General features: G+C 38.9%; 2 protein-coding genes and 1 long non-coding RNA gene across 4 annotated transcripts in view; 1 reads left to right on the top strand and 2 right to left on the bottom strand.

Annotated features, from left to right (window-relative positions):
• Window positions 1-5,616, bottom strand: part of eml2 (EMAP like 2) — a 30,127-nt gene extending 24,511 nt beyond the window's left edge. Inside the window, exon 1 of one of the 2 annotated variants that reach the window (XM_018665565.2) lies at window positions 5,346-5,616. In XM_018665565.2, the coding sequence (XP_018521081.1) occupies window positions 5,346-5,547 (202 nt within the window). In that variant the 5' untranslated portion in view covers window positions 5,548-5,616. Of the gene's footprint in view, window positions 1-232; window positions 255-5,345 lie in introns of those variants that run through there. The other variant, XM_018665566.2, reaches the window with a different exon arrangement.
• Window positions 5,617-10,179: 4,563 nt separating this feature from the next.
• On the bottom strand, window positions 10,180-11,145 carry LOC108876117 (uncharacterized). The gene is made up of 4 exons (XR_001959952.2): window positions 11,011-11,145; window positions 10,498-10,578; window positions 10,358-10,401; window positions 10,180-10,260 (listed from the first exon to the last, which is right to left on the bottom strand). It is a non-coding gene; the product is annotated as an uncharacterized LOC108876117 (long non-coding RNA).
• A 1,261-nt stretch (window positions 11,146-12,406) lies between these two features.
• On the top strand, window positions 12,407-17,673 carry rhbdd1 (rhomboid domain containing 1). The gene is made up of 8 exons (XM_018665539.2): window positions 12,407-12,651; window positions 13,665-13,829; window positions 14,098-14,377; window positions 14,587-14,719; window positions 15,274-15,362; window positions 15,776-15,841; window positions 16,364-16,507; window positions 16,651-17,673. Exons 2-8 carry the CDS (start codon window positions 13,677-13,679, stop codon window positions 16,755-16,757), a joined length of 972 nt encoding a protein of 323 aa, XP_018521055.1. The 5' UTR covers window positions 12,407-12,651; window positions 13,665-13,676; the 3' UTR covers window positions 16,758-17,673.
• Window positions 17,674-22,462: the final 4,789 nt, after the last annotated feature.

The raw sequence follows: 22,462 nt of genomic DNA, 5'->3' as shown, positions 1-22,462 counted from the left end.
GAAGCAAGGGAGGAGTTGGAGGGAAGGGACTCAAAGGAGGGATGGACGGGAGACAGACATAAAGACATGGATGATGAAATGCAGAGGGGGTGGGCTTTGTGTGTGATCCTGCCGGAGAGAGACAGCGAGACGGACAATGGGAGGTCGGCACAGGGCAATAAGACAATTGTAGGCTGCTGAAATATTCATGGTGCAGTGAAGTGATGGTGAAGATGGAGCTCGTCTCGCCTACCTGCCATCGTACCACGATGAGTGCCTGGTCCACTCCTCCTGTCAATCAACCAGTCAGTCAGTCCACAGAGCAAACACTCAGGCAGGTTGTCCACTTGCTCTCACTCTTCCTCCCCTAGAGGTTCTCTGGACTGTGACTCCCTTCCCTCCCCTCCCCTCCCCATCTGTGACCAGTGCTTGATCTCTCTCTCTCTCTCTCTCTCTCTCTCTCTTTTACACACACAGTATCTCCCTCACACACACAAACTCTGATCTCCCATCTTCTCCTGCTGAGCCACTCCCTCCCCCATCTCCACTTCCTACAAACTCCCTCGCTTCCTGGACCACTCCCTCTTCCTCCTTCCATCCCGTCCTCCTCCTCCTCCTCCCGTCTCATAAGCTGTAGGCACAGAGAACTGATCCTGAAGGGGTGGAGCCTGGCTCACGGCCACACACACACACACACACACACACACACACACACACACACACAGAGAGACACGCACACACACACTGCAGCAGCATCAGCATCTGTACAGCCAGGCACCACCAGGAAGAGATGCTGCAGAGCCAGACTCCAGGATCAATGTCACATACACACACACATTCACTCACTCACAAACACAGATAAAGGTGTGACCAACCATGACAGTACAAGATATTCTTGTACAGGCTCTCATGTGGAAAAAAAACCTGCCACAGAGCTCCATTGTTGTCTAAAAACCATAAAAAACACACATAAATGAGCCGCATTGTCGCACTGGATGACAGGTTCCCTTGCAAACCACAGCCGCTGTAGTTTATTTTGAGTCAATCCCACATACACCATCCTGCCACCGGAAATACTCACAAGAGCACCAAATCTGTATTAATCCACAGCTGAAAATAGTCCCAATGAGGTTTTCTTCAAAAACTGTTTTAGGAAATAACTAAACCTAAAAAATTAAAGAAGAAACCTGTATCAGTGATATGTTATTTTTTATGTATATAGTAGGAACCAGCCAGCCTGGGGCCTAAAGCCACAGACAGGGTGAGTACTGAGAAACAGACCAACACATTGCTGGTGTTAAGTCTTTTAATTAGATTTTTTAAAATAAGAAAAATATAGTATGACATACAGATTACAGCAGCACTTATTTTTTTATGTTTAAATACACCACTCTTACCAAAGTGAATCATAATGGACTGTAAAAGGAAAGAGTAGCCAGCCAGTGCTAAATAGAACATCTTTTTTAATCCATTGGGTAATTGCTTGCTTTTTCTTTTTCATTTTTTTTACAATACCCTTGTTTTACAAAATCTTCTTTCAAAACCTGATGAATAAATTGAAAACGGACTCTTCCATGGAGAAGAAGATTTCACCCGACTGTAGCAGAACTCTAAAGCAAAATCAGTAAACATAGTTGGCAAATCACAGGGCTTTGTAGCAGTACAATGTGCCATGATTGACAGCTCTTGTTGCTCTAACACTCCACAGACTGATTCAGTCATCAGTCATTTCGTTTCAGTCTACAGCTGGGAGAACATACTGTACTCCCTGGTTTCCCCTTGTGAATTACAAGGCAGCAGCCCGCCGGGCCTAAGCACAGGGCTGTAAGCCTCAAACTGATGGACCTTTACAAAATTAATAAAGTTTTAACCATTCCTACCCTCTCTGTGTGCCTGTACCTATTGTGGATCGATGAAATGCAGCCGGAGAGCAAAGAGTCCTCAGCAACACCACTGGGACAAGAAAAGCCGCCGGGCCTAATAACTTTTGTGGGGAAACCCTGTATTCTGCACCGCTAACATGCACCCAGAATGCATGTATGGTACTGGGCAGGTTACATACCATCTCTTTAAACTGTAAATGTCCTCTTGATGTCACTATGCACTGTGTTAACAGCTGCACCCAAATACAAGAGAAAGTGGGACACACCAATGACCTGTCCTGCAGACGCAAATACCCCTTTTCCACCAAAAAAATAATATATCTGAAGTTTAAAAAGTGATGACATCAGTGGGCATGTCACAGTCTACAGTACAGGTTGGAAAGAGATTAGGTGTGCATCCTTGATTGCAATGGCTCTGCCCAAAACTGGTGGAAACACAGGCTGGTTCACTGTATAGCACCAGGTCTCTGAACAAGAGGGATTAAAGAAGAAGAGTGAGGTCTACTGAAGTTTAATGTGTGGGCACTTATAGTTACCGCTTATTGTCATTTTGAGCTGCTGGAGTTGTAATTGATATAATTTTGCATTGTGTAGATTTAAGTCATTTAGTCATTCAGTGCAAGTACTTATTTGTTTAGTTTCATATTTCAAGTTATTTTAAATTTTCTCAGAAGTATGTTCTGTGTCATGTTAACAGAAAAATATGATCAAACAATGATAGATGTGAAGTTACATCACAGATCATTAAATAAAGCATGATGTCAGCACTAAAGAAACTAAACTAATCATTATATGTCTAATGAACAGAAATAACCCTGCACCTGAGTACAGTAAAACTATAAAGGGTGTGTGTGTAAACTGTATTTGGCTCAAGATGTGACCAGGTGGCTGAGGGGAGATGATCTGGTGAACTTGGAGGATCTCTGGTTACACTGAGAGGACAGATGGTAGAAGAAGAGAAAGAGACAGACAAACTGAAAGAACAGGAAAGAAAAGGAGGCAGATGGATAGACACAAGATAAAATAAAGGAAGAAGTTGGTTGATTGATGCTTACTCAGCAGATGCTGCACTGTCAAGATTGACACCCCAGACAGGACGATGCTTTACAAATACAAACAGAATCTACTCTGTTACTGTCTGTTCCCCTGCTCTCTTCTCTCTGTCTGCCATCAGCTGCAGCACAGCAAATGAAACATGTCTTTACTGTTTCCCTGACTGACTTCATGGTATTCTCACGTCTTGCTCACACTTCGCACAGGATTATTTTCATGCATCAATTTCAGCGCGTACCACAGCTTAAAATGTGTCTTATTCTTGTATCATAATTCAAGATTTAAAAGCAACTTGGTGTTGTCCCTGCACAAACATTCCAACATGCTGTAACACAGCTCATTTCTGTATGATTTTTTTTAGGCACAAAACAATACAGAAATTGACTTTGTTGTCTGTGTGAAAGAGTGTTTAAATCAGCTGTGTTTGGTCAGATGGGAAGCCTGCAGACTCTTGAGCCCTGATGGGGCACAGTGAGAGGAGGCGATGGAGTCACACTGAGTAAAGAGACTGGAGCTCAGTCTCCCCTGATAAGACACTGAATCTCTCCCAGCTGACTTAGAAATGTCAGCAAACATACACGGCTGTTTCCCTACACTTGTGAGGACCTTCACTGAGATATTTAGTCTTTGACCAATTATCTTAAGTTAATTTAAATCCTAAATGAACCCTAAACCAAGACCCAAACCAGAACTCAACCCTTACAGAAATGATGAGAGATAAAACATCTTTATTCCTGAGGATTTTCCTCATCGCGCTCTCTCTCTCTCTGCTTGTGAGAACATTTGGTGCTCAGAAACTTAGCAACACACATTTACGTTTAAAAAAAAATACTGGAGAAAAGACAGCATCCCACACTGGACAAAATATTTCTTTTTAAATCCCACCAAGGTTAAGCAGCTGAACTTTCACTGCAGGGCCAGCTGTCACTCACAAGCTCTTCCTGTAACCAACATCTGCCATTTTTCATTTCACATTTTTATTTTACCTGATTCTCTCTCATGAGCTCAGCTCATGTGATGCTAATTGGGCAGAGCCTGAGCGTTTGTGCTACAATTTTAACTAAAATCATTATGACAATGGTCTGAATGGCACATGTTCCATCTTGGATAATAAACACCACAGCACTGACCAGACTCCCATGACCCCTTGCTGTCTCTCCACCTGCCGCTCAATATGGCTGTCTGTGAAGTTTAGTAAACTGCAGGGACAGACAGCTCTCTCAGATAACAGTTCTAAAATTTATACATCTACATAAGCCATCCTGGCTGTGTTATACAGAGAGAAAAGTGGCATCTACATTGCTTAAAACAGCTGGAGAAACCATCACTTCCTTGTTCAGCTGACAGAGATGCATTTTTCAATCAGCCACAATCCTCCACTGTCATCACAGATATGATCAGGCCCTGCAGCAGCAGCAGCAGCAACAGAGTATTTGCATTATATTTGTAAGGCAGGATGTGACAGATACAGAGACAGAGGGCTTCAGGAGGGAGAGGAGAGGCAAATGAAACTGCCAAATAACCATCAGAGATCATCATGTATTCAAATCCGGAATTTGGATCACGTTCAAAGGTTAAAGCTGGAAATTAGTAATCATGACAAGTTTCCCCAGTGGTGATAACAACCACCATCCTACAACCTAGTTAGTGTTAAAGCTGATGAGTAGAGTGTGTTTTCTAGACAGTGTTCAGTTGCTGATATAATTCACTCTATGACCAGAAACACAGCTGTCAGAATATAAGACAGGAAAAAACTCATTTCTGGACAGTAACATCATGGTAATGGGTGGAAAATGCTAATGGAAAAAAAAGAATGACAAAAGATAATTTATAATGTAATTGAATACAGGAAATTGTTTTCTTCTTCTGCACTGTAAAAACTGTATCTACACTGAATGAAACATATCCACCATGATTCGGACTCATAGTCAGTCTGTCTGCAAGACATGTTCATTTTTAATTGAAAATATACACTTAAAATTGGCCAAAATATGTATGTACTCCCCGAAGAGAGTGGAAAAGCCTAAAAGTCGTGGAAAAAAAAACCACAAATTATTCATAAAATGAAGGTAGACAAACAAAACACGATGGCATTGCAGAAATATCTGAGATTATAAATTGGCATTCATATGTAATGTATCCAATCAGGCTAATTTGCACAGTCACACAATATGTTAAGGGGATAAGCAGCCGGGAATTATTTTCCTTTCCAACGAGCAATTGTCATCATATTTATGGATTCATTTTTGACATATTTTTCGGAGCGCCTTCCAAAATAAATGCAAAGTCTACACATTTTTTTTTTCTTAACATTTTTTTTTTTTTTTTTTTTTTGATTGAGACGAGAGCATCTGAGCTGTGTTGTCTGGACGGTGCCATGGTTCCCTTTTTCCTGTTGTGTCTGATGAAGTGAATTGAGAAGCCGCTTACCGTTGTTGCAGTACTGTAGCAGCAGGTTGGTGCTGTCACACAAGCTCCCACACGAAGCTATCCTCTCCGTCATCTTTCCTTCTTTTCTTATTCCTTCTCTCTCTCCAGCCCTTCCTCCTCTCGGTCCGGTCCTTTGTCCTCCTTTCACCCCTCTCTGTCTCCTCTTCACGCCGTCACCCCTTCCTTTCTCCCCCACATTCATGAACAGGCAAACGCACACACACCTTTACCTGCCTCTGCTCCCCCTCTCCCGCTCTTGCTTGGCTGCTAGCGTCAAGTTACGCACTACATAACAAACTGTACTTCCGCATTTTGTTTTCAAAATAAGAGTCATATTCACATTGACTGGTATTACTGCACCCACTGATGAGGAATCCTTAGTCACGGCGTTTGCTCTTGATTCATCGAATATTATTTCAACAACATATGGTGTCATGATTGGTGATTGGTGTCATGTTTGTGGTATATTATGTTTATTCTCAAAAAACACAAAGAACAAAAACATACACTGTAGCCACATGCTGTCTCTCTACCCCAGTCATTCTCCCAACCAATTCTTTTTTCTCTTTACTCTTAATTCCCCCAAACGCAGAGAAGTCCCACTGCTTAATTTGTCAAATAGCCTTCTAATAATTCATGTCAAATGATATAAAAAATGAATGTCTAAAATGCAGAAGGGTATTAAGGATAATCAGATATAAGACAAGTAATGGGCCAAAAAGGAGTCCAAGGTTAACAGGAAAGAGAACACTAGAGCCCTTAACCAAACAGAAGAATTTGAGAACTGAGGTGATTCCCAGTCCCCTGGGATGCCCTTAAGTGCCAAAGGGGTTGAGAAAGCAACAATGTTTTCGTGTTTATCTTTTAAAGTTTAATCATTGTCACTTTGAACACCAAAGATGCACATCCAGGCACCGAGTTGATGATTCAGAGTGATAATACTTTGAATATTGTATCTGAGTAATTTGTCAGAACCAAAACACGTGTAAGATCAGCCTTGCATGTGACAATGCCACAGAATGCTTTTATTTTGAAGAAACAAACGCCTGTTTTCCGGTGATAATCTAATTTATTCTAGTCGATTTGACAAAATGTCTTCGCCTGTATCTGCCCTGCGTACCGCTGTTACTATAGCAACTGTCTCTCCACTAGCTCCGGGTCGTGATCATTGGAGGCGGGAGAAAAACAGGAACGAACATAACCAAACAAAGTGCAACATCCGAAAAATATCGGAAGCTACTGAAGTCGTTTATACACATAAGTCTTACATCCGACTGAGGCTTAAGTTTGTGGAAATGGAAAGCTGATCTCGGTGTCGGATCACTTAAATAATTCATTGAGAAATGGTGTGCTACACTGTGCGCACGTGTTTGTAATTGATGCCAAAGCAAAGTGGGAGGTTTAACCCCTTCCGCTGCAAATCGAGAGCCAATATACATAAAGGTAACTGCTTAAAGGCCAAAAAAAAAAAAAAAAAAAAGTACAACAATCAACTGTTTCAGACCGTGAATTATCTGAAGCCAGCCGGTGTTCCTATGTATTTGATTTAATAAAACCCTTAATATAAATTATTATTACCAGACTTTTAGCTGACTCTATCAATCTGTTAACAATGCGAGAAATCACATAAATGCTAATATGAGAATTTCATGTCATGTCATGATTCTTTATTGAAATTTACTTACATTACCTCAGTGTCATCACATTTATTTTGAAAGTAATTACAGGAAATATTGCTATGTTCTCAGGTGTAACTTCAAATATTTTGTCTTGATTTAGTTCTTCACTGTGACCACTGGGAGGCAGTAATCACTCATAATTGACATGGTACCACAATCTCAAAACTAACATTTTTGTTAAGACAACTTTTCATTCAGTTATTTTTTACATACACCAATACTGGTGATCTTTAAAAAATAGACAGACATGTATTACTGATATCATATCAGTGCTGACACTATTTGTCATCAGGTCATTCCTCCCTCTGATCACTGGGGGGCAGCAAATACTGAAGTTTCTAATGAAACTTGATTCCACCCATGGTAGCCATCAGGTACATTAGTGTGGTGATGAAATACATGTGTTTTCTGATACATTTATCACTGTATGAGCCATTAACCTAGTGTTATAGCTCCTCACTGTGACCACTGGAGGGCAGTAAACACTCAAAATATAACTTTTCTGTCTTTTTTTTTTAATCTAAACTTTGCCACTTAATGTATGTTTATTATTATTTATGTGTATTTTTCACTTTTATTGTTTTGTTTTCTTTAGTTTTATTCGTTGATGACAGAATGCATTATGTAATCATGATACATATTTTTTATTTTTACTTTTTCTTGTCTTTTATCTTTTTAAATTTATATATGCTTTGTCTCATCTTTAATGTATTATCATTCTGATATGATTATCAAGTATGTAACATGAGTTATGTGTGCATGCAGGATGTTTGTTCATTTTTATTTCACTGCAGACTCAATACATCACATGATGTTGATGATCAGTCACAATGGGAGAGTACAGAGAACTGATGCAGGACTTTGTGGACTGGTGCCTGCGGAACTGCCTCCAGATCAATGCAGGGAAGACCAAAGAACTAGTGGTGGATTTCCGCAGGAGCAACAGCGGACAGGAAGAGACTGGACAGGCTGATTAAGAAGCCAGCTCTGTCCTGGGGTGCCGCCTTGACTCCGTGGAGGTGGTGGGATGAGAGGAGGACAATGAGCTCCACCCTATGCAGGACAGTCTGACAGCACTGAGCAGCTCCTTCAGCGATAGGCTGGTTCACCCAGAGTGTGTGAAGGACAGGTATTGCAGGTCCTTCCTTCCTGCTGCTGTCAGACTCTACAACCAGCACTGCTCCTAGTTCACCACATACTCACATGGACCATTTTTCACCAGGTTTCTGCACTTCAATCAATCCAAAACAGCTGCTTTTTTTCAAAGTCTACGTGTATGTATATATGTCTGTTTTATGATTAAGCTGATGAGTGGTCATGACTGTTGCTGTGCATATTGGAATTGGTTTAATAGGTAACTTCATCATGAGGCTTACCTCTTCTTTCAAATGGACCACTAATCTCTGCTCCCTAAAAAATTTCCTTTAGTCAAATTTAGTTAAAAACATGTCGGTATTCTAAATCCAGAGAATCTCTTACTGCACATCATGCCAGGGACTGGTCTTAGCAGGAACAAATTCAGTTGTAAAACTAGGTCAGGTGGCCAAATTTAGAGCTGGAAGTACTTTATTGTATTTTACCCTGATGAATCTATTATTCCAGACAGAAGAAAGTCAGGATTAGGATTGTCAATCATGGCTGAGTTTCACTCTGAGCCTGGATTTGTTGTACTTGTCCACCAGATGTCCTTATTGGGTTGTGGTTTTGCTCTCCTCTTTATCTCCATCATGCACTGGTCAGAGTACCTAGTTCTCGTCAACATATGTATCTGTGTGCTTAAATCTGAATTGGACTGTTAGTTTTATGCAGATTTTTCTGCCTTAGTGAAGCTTCAGGGCTGATCAGACCAGCAAGATTTCATTAATGTAAAGAACTGGAAAACATAGCTTACATGATGGAGGTGTTGTTTGTCTTCCAAACCAAGTATTTTACCTAACATAAAGGGACTGGGGAGGGTTGTATATTTTTGAGTGTACCCAGATCAATTACAAAAGTAAAACCATGTGGTAAAACATACCAACTGAGACATTTCTTTTTGTTGTCACTTTGTATTTCAAACACTTGTTTTTGAACAGTTTGCTTTCTGACTGCCTTTCAGAGATGATGGTTTCCTACCTTTTATATATTAATGTTCACTCTTCATAATGCCCTCCACCACCCCTCCTCTCCTCTTTTTAATGTTTTTTCCTCATTTCTTCATGTCTCTTTTCTACTCTATTTGTTTGTCCTTTCTGCAAAAATAAATGGCAGACAAAAGGGAGTAATGGTTAAAATCCTTGAATAATGAACTAAATGAACTTAAAATCTGGCAATAACATTAGATGAATGGATATTTACCTTTTACATGAGGTGTTTTCATGTCATGTTGCCCTTCCGCTCTCCTCTCCTCTCCTCTCCTCTCCACCCCTCTTTCATCATCTCTCTAAAAAAACAAAAAACAAGTTGTAGTTTAAAACTTGAGAAATCAGGTAGACAGGTTTAATTCATCACTGCAGATAAGACAAGATGAAATATTCACCTTCAGAGGCTTTACATGCCATATTGAACTCCAACCTTCTTTCCTATCCCTAGTTTAATTTTCTCCTCTTTTCTTTTTAAAGTCGTTTCTTGTCTAATTGTTTCTCCTCTCTGTTAAATAAATGACAAACAAAAAAGAGTAACAGTTAACTTAAAACTTAAAATAATGAACTTCATAAAAATCTGATAATAATATAAGTTAAATGTATATTTACCTTACATGAGAGGGTTTGCACCTCATAGTGCCCTCCCACCTCCTCTCCTCTCCTCTACTCTGATTTTTCTCCTTTCTTCAGTTGTATTTTCTCCTCTCCCCTTTCTAAAGAATGCAGACAAGGGGAATAATAGGTAAAATTTCAGTGAATAAAGGTGAACAGATGGATTATTCATGCGTATAATTTAGACAATATGAAATAAACTGATGCTTTTTTTTAAATGATGGAAATGGTTCACTCTTCATATTGCCCTCCACCTCCACCTCCTCCTCTCCTCTCTATAAAAGAAAAACAGAGGAGAAAAGAAAAAAAAACACAAAAATGTAGTAATGAGGTAAACAGATGTATAATTCATCACTGCATAAAATCTGATGATAACAAGAAATATTTACCTTTCACATGAGAGGGTTTACATATTGCCCTCCCACCTTCTCTCCTCTCCTCTCCTCTTTTCAATGACTTTTTCCTTCATCGTGTCCCTTTTCTTCTCTAATTGTTTCTCGTCTGCAAAAATAAATAGCAGACAAAAGAGAGTCATCTTAAAATAATGAACTAAATGAACTTAAAATCTGGTAATAACATTAGACAAATGGATATTTACCTTTTACATGAGAGGGTTTTCTTTTATCTAACTGTTTCTCCTCTCTGTAAAAATGACAGACAAAAGGAAGTAACAGTTAAAAACTTCAAACGATGAATTTCATAAAATCTGGTAATAACAATAGAAAAATGGACATTTACCTTTACCACGAGAGGGTTTACACCTCATATTGCCCTCCCACCTCCTCTACCTCTCTACCCCTCTTTCTTCATCTCTCTAAACTAAAAACAGAAGACAAACAAGATGTAGTTGAAAACTTTAGAAATCTGTGTATATTGGTTTGGAACATAAAACTGACCAGTGTATGTGGCGTTCTGTGTAAAATACAAAAAAAAAAAAAAAAAAATCTAAGAATTAAAAACAATTTTCACTATATGTATTATTTATGCTGTAAGTTAGAAGACATGGAAATGTTGTTTTTTTTTTGTAGGTTACTACTCAGCATGCTAACAGGTCAAGGTGGTTGAAGGAGACCATAAAACAGACCAAAGAAATTAGCATTTGGTTTCTTAAACTTAAGTCAAAACAGTCAAGGTCAGTCGTATTTGACAAATTTACACCAGTATTTGAAAAATATTGCTAATATTAGCAGTCAATATTAGACTTAAGAACAAAATGCATTGAAAACAACATGGGATTTTTTTAAATCTCACATTTTCTGCTCAGGTGCGACGCGAAGACATTGTTCGAAGTCTCTTTCTCAAAGGAATCGTCTAGTGCAAATCGAAAACCAAAAGTATTTCAGATCATCTGGAGTTTGTTTGTCTTTGAATGATGATCGATTCTGAATGGTGCATCTGAAAAAAACAAACAAACAAAAAAAAAAACATGGCAACCATGGAACCTTCAGGTCTGTTCTAACAGCATGTATATTCTGACCATCACATCTCACCCTGAGAGGTTTCATCCAATCAACATGGCGACATCTGGACAGAAAAATACAGTTCAAGCTCATATTTAAAAATACAGAATTTTATTGACTACTTCTCCCATACCTGTCTACATTATTTTGACCACTCTTATATATGTGGTTTGTGTCTAGCCACAATTTTATAGTTAAAATCAAGTCCTCAATAATCTGACATAAGGGGTAAAAAAAACAAACAAACAAACAAAAAAAAAACAACTCTTGTTTTCTTGCCCGCATTAGCCCATCCTGTCCTCCTAAACTGGAATAATACTATTTATGGTATTGTGGCAGTTTGATTAAAGAGCTTTACTAGAAATATGCAGCATATGAACATGATTTAAACGAAATAATAAATAATAATAATAATAAAGCGTTCAAAACTAGAAACATGACCTAAACATGTGCACAACATTTCTAATATCTCTATAGATGCGTAAATGAGTCAAGTCAAGTCCCATATTTTTTTAGTGAAACATGCACAAGGCCACACCTAGGGATCAAAAACAAATGAATTATCCACATATTGTAAACAATCTCTAGGATAATAAACAACATCAAAAGAGACACAGATGTGCTCACATCAGGTCTCAGGTTTTAACAGGTAAATGACAATTTCAATAGAGAATAACTGATGCTTTTTAAAAAAAATGGTGTTTAAATGCCATGTCCACAACAAAACTACTTTCATTTAACCTTTGTAATACACTTAAATCATCTCTTTATAGTCATGTAATTAATTAATGTAAATAAATTGTGAGGATGTGGATGAACTACTCAAATCATGTTTATGTAAACATAGACATGTACATATATGTAGACAGACATAAATATTACACATATAAATGGACAAAAACAAAAACATAGAGATGTACTTGCACATAGACAAGGACAAAAACATATACATAGACATAAAAGACAGACATATTTTAAATAACTATTTGCAGGAGATGTATCGCAGAAGGAAAGGACATGGGAGGAATGATTAGGTAAGTGGAGAAGTATTATACTGAAATATGGTGGCAGCAGACACGGCAGAAGATGTTCGATCGACTGATGATTGAAATAAAGCTGGAGGACTACACTAATGACAGGAATTCGGATTGCGCATGCGCAAGTTACGTAGCTTTGTTATTGTCACATGACCGCTGACGTGACGCTACCACCAGTTGCCAAGTAATCTCGAGTAACTGTTAAAAATGATGAAATATCACGAAACACCCAGTGCTGATTTGGGGCTACGGTATAGCGTTTTATAAGTAAGCTCGTCCGAGAGCGTTAAATCCCTTTGAAGCAGACTCAAGCTGGCAACAGAGTTAAAAGTAACTAAAATTAGCATTAGCATCAGCCAGAGCGCCACAGAACAAGGAAGACGACTAAACTGACAGTAAGTACTAGAAGCCACTACTGCTGCTGATAAATTCGTCTTTCTGTGGATTTTCTTATTTATTACCAAAACTTGGTGTTTTATAAGTAATAACAGAAACTTTGCTGTTAGACTGTTGACTATCGTCAGCCCAATTTACAGGCTTTTGCTCAGTCCTGAATATACAAAAACTCCAGAAACGTGGGTCTAAAATTAGCAGAAAACTACTTCATAGACAGAAAATTACAGAGCACATGGCCAAAACAAGGCCAGGAAGGGGTTGTACTCTATGATGTTAGATTGAAATTCTGTCGGGTGCTAGCCAAAAGCACAAAATTTCCTCTCACATTTTGCTCTCATTAAATGTAAACAGACCTTGAAACACGTCTGTGTAAGTGGACTGTTGATTACGATTAAAGCAAAAGAAAAATTCAAGGAGGTTTGTGTGTGCTCTACTTTTTCTTAAAGGTGAATTCAGTGAACATCACTGGGAACACCCTACTTTTAAATAAAATGAATTTGGATTTACCATCTCAAATACACATATTCTGAGCCTACACTCAGTTCCTACTGAGACGGTCTATCTCTTGAAAGTGAGTGTGACCTGATGACATAAATTCATAGATTTAAGTCTTGCTGCTCTGATTGCTGCTTGGATATTCAGACTTGACTCATAGTTTTAGCAGAGTTTTAGTTCTGTACATACAAGCTACCAAGCAAGAAAACTTTATGTAGCTCTTTCCAAAAAAGATGCTACAGCTGCTTTACAGATGGAAGAAAAGATAAAGGCAAATTAAATCAAAGATTATTGATATAAAAAGATGAGAAGTATAAGTATAAACTCCTAAGACAGGTGGCTTTTGAAGATGCTTTTTAAAAGTTTTGTTTTCTCTGATGCTTTGTGAGTGGCTGTTCCTCACTCACAATCCCTGTTCCAGAATTTGAGGCTCCTCTGGAGGATCAGAGGGTGCAACAACTCTCTCTCTCTCATGATTCTTTCCACTGTAAATATTCTCACAGTTGTTTCTTGTCAGGCTGTTTTCAGTATGCGGAACCGACAGAGGGGATCCCACCTGGGATTGTTGCTCCTGGCCTCCCAGATTTTTCAGGTCGGTCTGGACAACATCCCACCTGTCACCCTGGCTGTTCTGGCTCTCAACGTGTACCTTTACCTGTTCCCTGCAGCTCCACTGATGCAGGTAATGCACTAATACAGTATTATAACAAAACAGACAGAGTTTATTTCTTAGACAATTTTAAAAACATATACTAAAAGATCAAAATAAAAAGAGTTGGTAGTACATAGTGAACTGAAGCGACTCATTGATCAAGTAATTCAGTTGACTGAAAATTAATCAACAATTCTGAGTCAGCACCTTTCAGGAATGACATGCACTATTGCCTTTTACTTTATTCAGGCAATATTATTAGTACTAATGTGAATATTACTATCCATCCAATCCTTAGGCCTGTGTGAGTGTTCAGCAGGCATACTGGCTTAAAGACTGGTGTCGTCTTGTGCTATCCCCACTGCACCATGTGGATGATTGGCATCTCTACTTCAACATGGTGTCTTTCGTCTGGAAAGGTATCAGGCTGGAGCGACGGCTGGGTGGAGCCTGGTTTCTCTACCTGCTGTCAGTCTTCTCTCTGCTCACTGGATTAGTCTATCTGGTGTTGGAGGCAGCACTAACAGAGCTGACTCAGGACCCATCCTACAGCATGTCCTGTGCTGTTGGCTTCTCAGGTATAGTCTACTCTGTGAGAGTCTAAGATTACTTATAGTATGACTGCTATTGAGGATTGATACAATGTAATTCTACTGGTACAACTTGGAATAATGAAGAATGAATGTCCTCACCACACGAACCTCCTGCAGGTTTTTTTTAAACCACTGTCTCACCATGGCAACATTTCCCCATTTATTAAACTTTGTCAATATGTCTTTGCTTCTAGGTGTCCTGTTTGCTCTTAAGGTGCTCTGTAACCATTACCACCCTGGAGGTGTGACCAATGTGATGGGTATGCCTGTGTCAAATCACTATGCTAGCTGGGTGGAGCTAGTGCTGATCCACATAACATCACCCGGGTGAGTTTCCAGTCCAGTTCACCTCCCAGATATACTGTAGAGACACTAGTACTATGGATGTAGCAGGGTACTAGCACTGCACAATATTTTTAACTTAATATTTATATATTTGCAATAGTATGACAAGCCTGTTATATACACTGCTACAGTTGTCAGTACTTTCTTCACTTGGTCACAACGTCATCATTCTAAACTGACTTCCCTCTACTAACTAATATGTCTGTGACTTATCACATGGTTAATAGAGTTGTGCTCTCAGTTTGTGCCGTTAGACACTATGAATTTAAAAGTCCACAAGATGGCAGTGTTTCATTAGATAAGATAAGATAAGCTAAGATAATCCTTTATTAGTCCCACAATGGGGAAATTTTGTTGCAGCAGTATAAGTGATTGAAAAGATAGAAAAAGACATAAATATGAGTAAAGGCAAGATAAAAATAAGATAAGGCTATAAAAAATATACACAATAGTATAAACATGACAATGTAATAAAAAATATTAACAGAAGAGCAATATACACAGGACAGGAGTTAATCTGTGCTCTCTTTCCTCAGGACCTCTTTTGTTGGTCACCTGGCGGGTATCTTGGTGGGTCTGCTTTACACTTCTGGACCACTGAAGACCATCATGAAGAAATGTGCAGGTCTGAATTTATGTGCTGTGTATGTGTTGCTTTTTTCAAGGAGTTGCTTATGCTGTGTGTGTGTGTGTTGATTGCATTTCTTCAACCTTAGGCCTGTGTTATCTGTTTTAAGACTCCTGTATGACAGTCAAGTTCCACTGAGAAAAATTATATTTTTTCTTGTTTTTAAAAGATTTTTTGTATTGTTATTGTGATTCAGATATGATTTAGGTCATGAACATACACTTACTTTCAGTAACTTTATGAATACAGGTTTTCTTAATGACATAATATGTATGTGTCAGTAAATGATGGGTTAGATCTCATACTGGACTCATACTTTGATTTGTGCACCTTAGTATTAATCCATACACAAAACTTAATGCATGCTTCTTTTTGTACTGAAGTAGTCTGTTTTTATATATTTTCACCAGAGTTTGTGACATTGAATGGATATAACTCCCAGCCTGGTGCATACTACAACTCTTCAGGCTCCTCAGGTACCAAAGCATTCTAGCAAAGTCATTGTATATACTGTATATGGGCCTAAAACTAACATCAAACAGATCCTACAAAGAAGTATTGTTTTTGTATCCAATACTTGATATGCCTTAATCCTCTTAGCCATAGAGCCCCATTACTGTCAAAAACACATCACTAAGACACACTTTTCCATTGTTCCTTTATCACCATGAACACACACAATGTAGTTTAATTTTGCTTATTACTACATATACTGTCCTGCTGCTGTAAATACTCACTGGAGCAATAGCTGCCCTCAGATGCACTATTTACTCCTGTTTGAGTAGCATCTGCTGAAAACTACACTTCCCAACTATTTTTTAAAATGTGAAACTATGTATTCATCTTCAGTAGGAACCAGTGCACTTGGGGCTGAGTGCCACTGGCAGTATTGAGAGATTTACTAACACATTGTTGGTAGAATATGTCATTGAATATGTCAGATTTAACCTTTAACATGTGTTTTTCTATTTATGTGCTTATACACTGTGTGTGTGCAGGTTACAGTGGCACTGGTGGAGGACACTCAGGATACCATCAGTATGCACGAGATTACACAGCAAATCCCACAGCATCGTATACAGGTGGACTGACGGAGGAGGAGCAGTTAGAGACGGCCATCAGAAACAGTCTGAATGACAGAGGTAAGAGAGGAGATTGTGAGGGTATTGATTGATGGAAGGTAATTAGATTGACACTGAATTCTAAAACCTTGACCAATTTAGAGTTACCCTACAGTCAGCAAAATGCCTAAACTATATACAGCTAATAATATTTTGATTTGTAGGACAAAGCAGCCAGAGAGAAGCTCCTTCTCCTTATGGATTCAACCTCTCGGAGGAGGCGACAGCTGAGGAAATCAGATGGAGGAGACTAAGGAGGTTTGACAGCTGAGCTGCCAAGGAGTGGTGGGAAGAATGTTTAGGTGACGAGACAGCAGAGGAATTCCCTCCTGAGACCTTGTCCAAACTCTGCTTCCGCAGGCTGAGCAGGAGCACCCCGAATGAGAAGGTCTAACCACACACTCAGAAACACTTAAGAGCTCCTTTACTGTGTGGTCCTTTGTATTAAAATGCCGCTAAGTGCCGAATATTTGATGTTCGCTGTAGAAAGCTGCTCGAATGCCACATATCCACTGTTCATATGCTAGTGAGCAGGTTATGTTTGGATGTGTGATAACGCTGACAAGTTTTCTGATTTGCAGATTCTATTTTGGGAATTAAGGGGGGAAGTTAAGGGATGTTTTAGAAACATTATTCCATTTGTGAAACCAGAAAAAGGATAATATCATTACTTTTCATCCATTTAGACCATATACAATCTAGTTTAGCTCAAAAATCACAATACTTTACCTTGTCAAACATGGACCATAGTTGTCCATGTCAGAAAGAAAAAGCTGTGAAACTGGCTTTTTTTCTCTTGACATAAATAGAATAAAATGTTTTCAGACTTGGTGGTGAGTTTTAAACTGACAGCTAATGAAACAGAAGCAAACCTAGAATTGAGACAGGATTTCATAGCTCTTGTTTTTTTTCTGCTATTGCTAAAATACAGAAGGCAGTATTGAGAAAACATAGGGCTTCTGGCAGAAGTTAATCTGGTATTTAAATTCAAATAAAATTAAGTGTTTTTTACCCCATGAAATGTTAAATGAGAACTGCTCAGTATTTTCACAATAGGTTTGACTGATATATACAAGCAAAACCCACATAATGCTTTTTGTACATCAGAAAGTACAAATCTGGTTTCATGAAGGCACAGTAGGTTCATGTAAAGCAATATCTGTAATAAATGTCCTTTTGAGCACAAACCTTACTGCTTATGTACCTGCTTTTGAGTTGGAACAGTCCATGCAGTCCATGTGGTCCACCTGCAAACACATGGCTGAATTTCATCATGTACTTTCAATGACATGGACGACTACCAAACATGTAATCAGTAGTATATTACTTTTTTTTAGGAAAAGCATTAAAATATGTGTAATCTCCTTTTTTTAACTATCCTAGCACCATGCTACTGTACTTACCAAAAAGTCTCCATGTGAGAGTGACAAAGTTACAAAAGCAACGTCTAAGAAAGTACATTGTTGGCTCTGATTCCCTTAAAGCCCTGAGGCATGATGGGAAGTAGGACAACTTAAATTAGAGCCAAGAAACCCAATGAGCCACACATCACTCCACGTGGGCTTAAAACCATGCTGCAGTAGATGTGATCAAACTATACATCCCAGTGCCTGAAGTGGCATCTCAAGTAGGGAGAAGGAGCAGAAAGGTTGTGCGTTAAATATCTAGACTCAGCATCACAGTAGGTGGATGTGTGACTGTTCTGACATCAGATGGATTTGACAGTTTGCATTATCTGATTTTGCGTACTGCCAAAGAGAGCGTGGGAGCTGATTGGAGCACACAACCCTTGCAGAACATGAATGGGGGAATGACAGAAGGGATGGTGGGACTGGGACAAAGATGACACACACTGCACAGCAGATGCTGCCATTGAGGTTTCTGTGTATCTGTAGCCGGCTTTGTATTTTGCCATGTTGGTGGTTTTATGTCTTTTTCTGTGTCTGTTTTTGGGTGAGGAAGGTTATATCTCAGTTTGTCATCTCACATCTCACACATCTCACACCTTTTCTGTAAATAGATCTGTCTAATTGGTTCTGTAAAGAGCTCTACCTGCTGGGACATTGTTACTGAGAGACATGAGACAAAACCATGAGAAATGCTCTTCTGGTTTTCACATGGAGGTCACGTGGTTGCAGGCACAAAATGTATATGATGGAAGGAAACGTACTGTTTGTTGCCCACATGAAATAAAAGGAAACAAGACAGAAGTGTACCAGTATATATATATATATATATATATATATATATACAAACTTTACTTATACTTGAGAACTAGTTATTATTATTATTGTGCTTTTGGCTATTCTACCCAGTTATTACTGGTAGTTACAGAAATATGCCACCATGGCAGAAAATAAGCCCAGAATAAATCTTTTTCCCCATAGAGAGTATTAAAGGTCCTTTAATAGAGAACTGTACAATAAGTTAGTCAAGGTTATGCTGTTTGAATAGAACATCAGTTTTTCAACATTGTAACTATGAAGCCACTAGTAACCAAACATACCATGACAGGGCTCTGTGTCAAACAGGGACATGTAGGTGGGCTGAACACTCGGTGAAGACTGACCTAAAATACCCCATGCCGCTTCGCAGAGGCGTGCCACCTCTCTGCCATGTGCTACATACCCATTCTGATCCCTTGGGGAAAAAAGCCACCCTCCACTCAATCCAACGTGAAGGTCAATTTGTCTTTGTGTCTGCCAAAACCAGCTCAGATCACAATAGACTCTCATGGGACCGAGAAATATACCATTGCATAAATGAAACAGCTTTTAGTAAAAGATGGAGCTGGAGTTTTGGATCACTTTCTTCCCTCCCCACAGTGCGGTGATTAACTTCATCATATTCAAATCCTACTGAGCAACCCATAAAGTCTCATGGAGAATGGTATTAACTTGTGCAGAGGTATAAGCCCAAGGCTAATTTTTGGAATGGTTTTATCACTCGTGTGCCAGAGTTACATACTGGCGTTGATGACTAAAGAAACTTGCCACACTATTTATAGGATAATCTCATGAAATCCTCCCATCACTCCCAGCCCACCCTCACCCTCCCACTTATAATTATCCTGCTCACTTTGTTCTCCACTCTGCCTGTTCTTCCCTGCCCCTTAGTGGAACTTAATGGAACTTCCTGTTTCACAATCAAAGGCGCTGCACATCCACGCAGATATTTTCAGAGCTCTGTTCTAATCAGCCACAATAATTGAACTCACTATACCAATAACAGCGGTAAAGGTGCAAGTTGCCCTGCCTTAATACTTAATACTGAAAAAGTTGACAAATAGTGAAGGACCATCATTACTACAACATACCAAAAAATAAGTGTAATCCCCTTCAGGGTGTATCATGGTTGTACAGGCTGTTGCTTCTGTGTCTTGGTTGTGTATGATTACAAAGGTCTTGTTTTATCTTGTTGCTTAAGATGCCAGTGCAACAGAATATGTCAGTCATTTTGCAGCAGTATACTGGTATTCAGAGTGGGTAAAAACTCTTATCCACCTTAGCTATGTACATCATGCGCAATGGGTTTCCACAGCTAAAACTGTAGCTTAAATTCTGTCACAAAAAAACATAACTCTGCCCTAACACAAACAGTAAAGAAAAAGAAAAAAAGCATTATAGCTTGAACTTAGATACCCATCCATCCGGTCTTCTCTCATATCTCTGATTCATATCTTGCTCTCTCTTCCTGGCACTGGGTTGCCACCCATTTTGTGTGATGAAAATATTAGTCATCTCAAAGCTTCTAACTTGTTTGCTTTGATTCATTTTTACCACCCACTCTTACAGTCAAGACAGTTTTACATATACATAACCCAGTATCACAAATCACTGATTTGCCTTAAGGGATTTTAGAATCTGCACAGCATACAACTGCTATCTATCCCTAGACCCTCAATTCAGCATAGATATAGTGAAAATCAGCATGTGATAATAAAAAGATCAAGTGTCAGTAACATGGATATTTACCAGATACCTCAATATACTGTTGATAAATAAGTAGCACCACACACTGTATTGATCTCACTGATATTTAGCTCAGAGTGACTCAGCTTTTGCTCTTGACACTTTGACGTGTGGGCAGGATAAAACAAAGGGGATAGAATACTCAAGGATGCACATTAAATAAGGAACAAAATACAATAATAAAGAATAAACTGGAATGAAATAGTATCTGAAAATTTACACCAAGCTAAAAAGAAACAGAATTTTAAATATGCACAGCTCAGTAAGTTAGTTTGCCATTTTTTGTACTACAGTTACTTGTTACTTATTGACCAGCATGCATTGATATCAGTATCTCTGCAATAAGTTAATATCTGCAGATATGTTGACGTGGCTGGTTTATTAGTCTAGCTAGTTCTGCTGTTAAAACTTTCCTAAATATTAAACTGAACTTTACAGAACTTTTTCAGTTTTTGTTGAACTACCATCTGTCCCTTTTTATCTCTTTTTCAGCATCTCTGTGTGTTGTATAACCTCTAATTAAACAGTACTGTAAGAGCAGCTATGGATATGTGTTTGCTTACAGGCAAATACAGTGTGCACTCCAAAGATAGTTTGATAGATAAAGCAAATGCAAACACTGACAGACACACACAAACATTAAATTGATTGCACCCCTAAAACACAGCCAGCCTCCGAGTTTTTACTCATTTCCAGGGGTGGAGTTTAGTTCAGCTTGCCCACTTCAAAACATGAACTGTCCACCACTTGACAACCTCCTCTACAGCAACATGAGGGGTTGACGAGAGTACTTGAGACGATCACATTCACCCCTTCAACAAATATCAAGTCAAATCTACTCTTACATTCTTTTTTTTTTACCCAGTTATCTTCTGTGCTGCTGTCACACAATCTCTCCTTCTTACATTTCTCTCTTTTGTTCTCTCCTGCATCTCAGTGTGCCTCTCTCTACTGCTTTAGGAATTTTTCTCCCTTTGAATTTTGATTCCTCCCCAGTGTCTGCACTCCACTCCCACCTTTTCTAAAACTCTCTTTCCCTCCTTTCTCCCTGTATCTCTGCCTTCTTGTGTGTATCTCACTGATGCGCTCTGTCTCCTTCTTCCTTGATGTTTCTTTCTGTTTGTCTCTTGATTCATTTCACACTATCTACCATCGGTTTTGATCTCACTCCACCTCAATTTTTTTTTTCTCTCTCTCTCTCTCTCTCACACACACACACACACACACATTCACATTGTCTCTCTCTTCCTGGGTTGCCTGCAGATCAGAGTGTGCATGTCTCTCAGTAAGCTGCAGAGTTACCGAGCTCCTTGATTCATCCCAGCTATCTGGGTGACCCATTTCTGCACAAACACACATTTTAATGCTGTGAAATGAAGTACTGTAAAGTGTTTTACCACATCAGTTCAACAATACACCTATGCTACCAGGATGTAATTCATTCTCCACTATACATCTTTAAATCTAGCTGTTTCTCATTCAGAAATGGAGAACCACATGGACCTATTCTTGGTCCACCATGTATGAGTAGTCCTACGTGAGGAACAGATTAAAGACACACTGAACCATCTTCAGTCTAGTTTTCCTTTTATCTCTGACACTGCAGAGTAAAACTCCTCTCTTCGCCTGAGCAAGACTCCTGCAACAAATTCTGTAAGATCCTTTCATCACTAAATGCAATCACACTCACGCTCTGTTTACAAGGGTGTATCTTCACTACTAAAAAAGTTTATAGCTTATAGCAAGCAAGCAAACTGACAGACTGACTTAATCTTTGCTTAAACATATTTACCAGTTCCCTCTGCTTTGAAAATTACTGTTTTTGTAAATGGAGTCTGGTAGCAGTAATATTTTTGTCCCCATCAGTCATGCACATCCAAAAACATGGGAAAATAAGGCCCAGGTTCAAAAAATACTACATAAATAGTACCACCTGCAAGTACAACACTAAAATGCAGCTTACACCTTAATGCATCAGTACTTTTAACCCTTCACTTCTTCACAA

The sequence above is a fragment of the Lates calcarifer genome, linkage group LG21 (assembly GCF_001640805.2).
Source record: "Lates calcarifer isolate ASB-BC8 linkage group LG21, TLL_Latcal_v3, whole genome shotgun sequence".
Classification (NCBI taxonomy): domain Eukaryota; kingdom Metazoa; phylum Chordata; class Actinopteri; family Centropomidae; genus Lates; species Lates calcarifer.
This window is presented reverse-complemented; position numbering and strand designations above follow the sequence as displayed.